Raw genomic sequence first — 5,386 nt, 5'->3', positions numbered from 1 at the left:
GCTACACAGAACCATAGCAGACAGACCCACTGTAAAATATGAGGCTTTTTTATCATATTTAAACGAGGCCCAAGCCTAGCTCTGCCTACTGGGGCGTGGCTTACGGAGCGCTCTCTGAAATAAGCGCTCATATTGTCGTATTCCAACGGATCGAGTTATCTCGTCACACCGGCTCAGCTCGAAGAAAATGTGCAGCTATTTGTAATTGACGTTATTGCTCTGTAGGGTTTATTGAGGATGTCTGTTTCTGCTTCATGAACCCCGAGTTCTCTGTAGCATGTTAGCCATGTTAATTAACATGAAGATGTCAACAAGTGCTGTCAGGACGCATACCATCCCCGTTGCTGGTTGTTCAAGGGCAGATGGACGATGACGAATAGATTAATCCGTATAGAACTACGATCCAATCATAAAGTCCATGAGAAAGCCCGGAGGTGCAGTACAAGCAGCTGTGTAATGCATCTTTCCGTGCCATGACAGTGCCATCACTTGAAATAATTATAATATTGCTTTGTTGTTGTTTTTCTTCGTCATGTTTCCTATTACAGTATATGAAACAAAATCATGAAGTGTGAAAATACACCAAGCATGACGAATACTGCCTTGTATCGTGATATTAATCTAATCGGAAAACTAAATGAAAGTCATCTTCACAGGCAAGTAATTACCCTAATGTGCCCACCAAGAGAAGGGAATACATGCGGGACTCAGATCAAGTGGACGTAACGGAGTGCAACAACAAAGTGGAAGGGTTACAAAGAGAGGTTCGTGTTGAGTGTTGGAAACGTATTTTAAACGTCACGCATAATTATTTTTCAAATGTATATTTATGAAACCGTGGCAAATAGATGGCGTGTGATCGTCTGTATTGGCGTGTGATCGTCCTTCATTTTTTTTTTTTTTTATTGAGGAGCATACGAAGAAGATTACAAGGGTTACGAAGAAGATTACAAGGGTTGCACAGCAGCCATCATGCAACCCAGTGTTCAAGGGATTCCTCAACAAACTTCTGAAAGAGATTGAAACCATACCAGGCTAACTTTTTCTATCTATCCACTGATTCTCTTTATGTAAAACACTTCCTCACTGTATCTTACCCACCTTGTAAATGTATGTTACCACTTTGGAATGTAGTATGCTGTCTGTATGCCAAGTGCATATACAGTTGAAGTCGAAAGTTTACATACACTTACGTTGGAGTCATTAAAACTTGTTTTTCAACCATTCCACACATTTCTTGTTAACAAACTGTAGTTTTGGCAAGTCGGTTAGGACATCTACTTTGTGCATGACACGTAATTTCCCAACAATTGTTTACAGACAGATTATTTCACTTAAAAATCACTATCACAATTCCAGTGGGTCAGAAGTKTACATACACTAAGTTGACTGTGCCTTTAAACAGCTTGGAAAATTCCAGAAATTGATGGCATGGCTTCTGGTAGGCTAATTGACATCATTTGAGTCAATTGGAGGTGTACCTGTGCATATATTTCAAGGCCTACCTTCAAACTCAGTGCCTTTTTGTTTGACATCATGGGAAAATCAAAAGGAATCAGCCAAGACCTCAGAAAAAAAGTTGTAGACCTCCACAAGTCTGTTTCATCCTTGGGAGGAATTTCCAAACACCTGAAGGTACCACGTTCATCGGTACAAATAATAGTACGCATGTATAAACACCATGGGACCACGCAGCCGTCATACCGCTCAGGAAGGAGACGCGTTCTGTCTCCTAGAGATGAACATACTTTGGTGCGAAAAGTGCAAATCAATCCCAGAACAACAGAAAAGGACCTTGAAGATGCTGGAGGAAACGGGTACAAAATGATCTATATCCACAGTAAAACGAGTCCTATATCGACATAACCTGAAAGGCCGCTCGGCAAGGAAGAAGTCACTGCTCTAAAACCGCCATAAAAAAGCCAGACTACGGTTTGCAACTGCACATGGGGACAAAGATCGTACTTTTTGGAGAAATGTCCTCTGGTCTGATGAAACAAAAATAGAACTGTGTTTGGAGGAAAAAGGGGGAGGCTTGCAAGCCAAAGAACACTATTCCAACCGTGAAGCATGGGGGTGGCAGCATCATGTTGAGAAGGTGCTTTACTGCAGGAGGGACTGGTGCACTTCACAAAATAGATGGCATCATGAGGAAGCTAAGTTATGTGGATATATTGAAACACCTGTTAATTGAAATGCATTCCAGGTGACTACCTCATGAAGCTGGTTGAGAGAATGCCAAGAGTGTACAAAGCTGTCATCAAGGCAAAGGGTCGCTACTCTGAAGAATTTGTTTAACACTTTTTTTGGTAACTACATGATTCCATATGTGTTATTTCATAGTTTTGATGTCTTCACTATTATTCTACAATGTAGAAAATAGAATGAGTAGGTGTGTCCAAACTATTGACTGGCACTGTAACTAAAMCAATCTGATTCGGAGCACAGTCATTTACACTCAAGGCAAGACAAACGAGACAGAATTGGTTCCACTCATTGACATTGCAGCGTCAGGAATATTTCTCACTGCCATTGCAATTATTTAAAGGATCTCTCTCTTCCAGGTGTCTGTGGTTGTCTTAATCATAGTGGTCATCATCTGCAACGAGCTGTGGTCTACAGTCTCCTGGTTTGTTCAGTTCAAGCAAATCTTTGCCATTGCTTTCTCATCGGTCTGGTCTGGAATTGGTTCTATCTCTACAAGGTAAATTGCCAATATTCACACTTTCATGTATTTTGTAAAATTTTCACATGCTAATTACCCCTTACTGTCTGTCTGGTGCTCTATGTTTATTAGTAAATTAATATAATTATCTGAAAGAAAAGGTACAAAGTTCCTTCTTTACTGCCAGAGTGGCCATTCTGGCAACCTTCGGTGTAGGGTTTTCCTGATTCGGGATTGGTTTATGTTCTTCGAGGCAAAACATTTAGGTTAAACACTACAACAATATTTCAGGTCACTGCAAATAATGTTTTTGTGGGGGTTTATAAGCAGGTAAGGAAGTTGCACTATGCTATTTAAGGTATTTCTAAATATTCCATCTCTATTCTTCAAAACTCAAATCCAACTACAGAAACATCACCAAGGAATGTCTTGAGAAATATCTAAGTCTTACCAGCAGAGTTTGTCTTACCAGGAGAGTTTGACTATCACAGGTTATTAAGGAATACCTAGGATAGGATAAAGTAATCCTTCTAACCCCCCCCCCCCCTTAAAGATTTAGATGCACTATTGTAAAGTGGTTGTTCCACTGGATATCATAAGGTGAATGCACCAACTTGTAAGTCGCTCTGGATAAGAGCGTCTGCTAAATGACTTAAATGTAAAATGTAAATTTTTTGTGTGAGATGGATGAGGGATAAAAGCAGTGTTAGTAACGGGGTTCTAACTGTGTGCGTGTGGTCCCGGGAATGGCAGCACTACCACTAGACCAGCCTCCAGCACACAAAATACACAATGTTAATTCACCATATCTGTTATTGGATTTTCTCAACCTGTCAGATTGCCTTTGCCGAGCACCAAAACAAAATGGAAAGATGGAGGGCATCGATGCAAAATGCACTGGGAGGAAGAAAATTGACAGGTGGGATAACTTGAAGGGTGAGATAATGGAAAAATAACACCTGAGCTTGGCATCACATATCTTTCCACAGGGGTATCCGATTTTCCTCATCTCAAAAATATATGCGAAAGTACATTTAATTGATGCGTGATTGTTTCATAATCATTGGTGCATGACGATACAATAAAATACACAATACTTCTCACTCCTCTTTTCTGGCTTTCACATTTTTATCGTTTTGTTGCAGTAAGTTTACTGTGGAAATGCACATTGGTTTATGTTGTTGTGAAGCCTTCTGTTTACTCCTCCCTGCCTGTACCCCAGATTGGTACAGAGGTGCCATGACTCTCCAAGACGATCCCTGTAGGATGCACTACGAAGTCCTCATGGTCAACCCCATCCTTCTTGTACCACCAACTAACCTATTTTTGGCGACCAGGGAAAGTCAAATTCCATTCAGTCAATTCAGGAAGTAAACTGACATTCCACTTCCAGTTTTCAGTCTACTTCCGGAAATGACAGCATTGAAATGGAATTGACCCTAACCTATTCCACAGGCCAGGACCGAAAGATAGTCACCCATACCTTACTCTTGCAACTTAACACAACTATTTGAGTAAGCCCAAATGTATATGTACTTATTGCCATGTTTTTCACTTGTAACAAAAAAATATATACTGTCTTTTTAACAATGCAATATCAATCTAATCCAGTGTCTATGATTGCCCTGTGAGCATTATGAAAAACTTGAAATGGAATTGACTAAACTAAATGTGTAACATTTAGCATTTTTCCTGGACCTGTAGGATGCAGTGTGATAATGTATTATCTCTCTGTCTCTGAAGGCTATCACTATGACCATCACCACCTTCTTCACAGAGCCTCTGAAGCACTTTGGCCAGGGGATCAGCCAGTTCCTACGAGCCTTCCTCAAGGACATACCAGTCACCCTGCAGATCCCTGTGCTCCTCACCATCATGCTCTCCATCCTGGTAAGGACACACACAAATAATAACACAATCAAAGAAACACACTGTCACAAGGTCTAGGGTCAATTCCATTTAAATTCTGTCAATTCAGGAAGCGAATTGGTGTTCAATTATTTCTGAAAATAAATGTCAATTTTCAATTCTTGAATGAGAATGTAGATTTACTTCCTGTACTGAAATGGAATTGACCCCAATCCTGACTCACACAGCAGTCATACTGTTTCCGTAGCCAGTTTCCTGCCTGTCCTTGAAGCAGTAAATATATTCCTTATCTTCCTCAGGTCTTTGTGTACAGCAGCGCCCAGGCCGCCATCCAGCACGGCATATCCAGACTGCTGCGTGTCGGTGGGCCCAGCGACACCCCAGACCTGTCTAAGAGGGACAGACCACAACCCACTCGCAGGGGGGATGCCCCTCAACGCTCCCCTCCCCCGCTCAGACGCCGACTAGGACCAGCAGCCAACTAGCGGGCTCAGGACCAGGGCAGGACCTATGTCCACCGGAGGAGCCCCCACCACAGGGCGTGGGAGGAGCCGACCAGGACGTACGTAGACACCCTGAGGAATGCCGACCGGCGGTACAGCAAGGACGAGATCATCTCGGAGTGGTGGGAGCGTTTCCCCGATGGTGTGCGGCCGGAGGGTTGCTCCATCGCAGAGCATATCGACCCTCTAACGGTAGAGGATAATACCGACATCCAGGAAGAGGTACTGCAAGAACCAGTTGTAGCTGGAGCCACAACTGAAGGCAATGACTCACAAGAAGCTTAACCCTCTCCAGCTGAAGTCAAATCAAATAAGGGGAAGCTGACAGCCAAGCTGTCCAAAAGCTGAG

General features: G+C 42.4%; 1 protein-coding gene across 1 annotated transcript; it reads left to right on the top strand.

Moving 5' to 3' along the window:
• The first annotated feature begins 369 nt into the window (after positions 1–369).
• On the top strand, positions 370–5,386 carry LOC139024732 (chloride channel CLIC-like protein 1). Its single transcript, XM_070439654.1, is given in 8 exon segments — positions 370–434; positions 2,549–2,655; positions 2,658–2,704; positions 3,503–3,530; positions 3,533–3,601; positions 3,888–3,981; positions 4,405–4,555; positions 4,834–5,386. Coding segments are annotated over 8 exon segments (747 nt in total). The 3' UTR covers positions 5,020–5,386.

Source organism: Salvelinus sp. IW2-2015, linkage group LG4q.1:29 (genome assembly GCF_002910315.2).
Source record: "Salvelinus sp. IW2-2015 linkage group LG4q.1:29, ASM291031v2, whole genome shotgun sequence".
Taxonomy (NCBI): Eukaryota; Metazoa; Chordata; class Actinopteri; order Salmoniformes; family Salmonidae; genus Salvelinus; species Salvelinus sp. IW2-2015.
The sequence above is the reverse complement of the archived record's forward strand: the minus strand, read 5'-3'. Positions and strand labels throughout refer to the sequence as shown.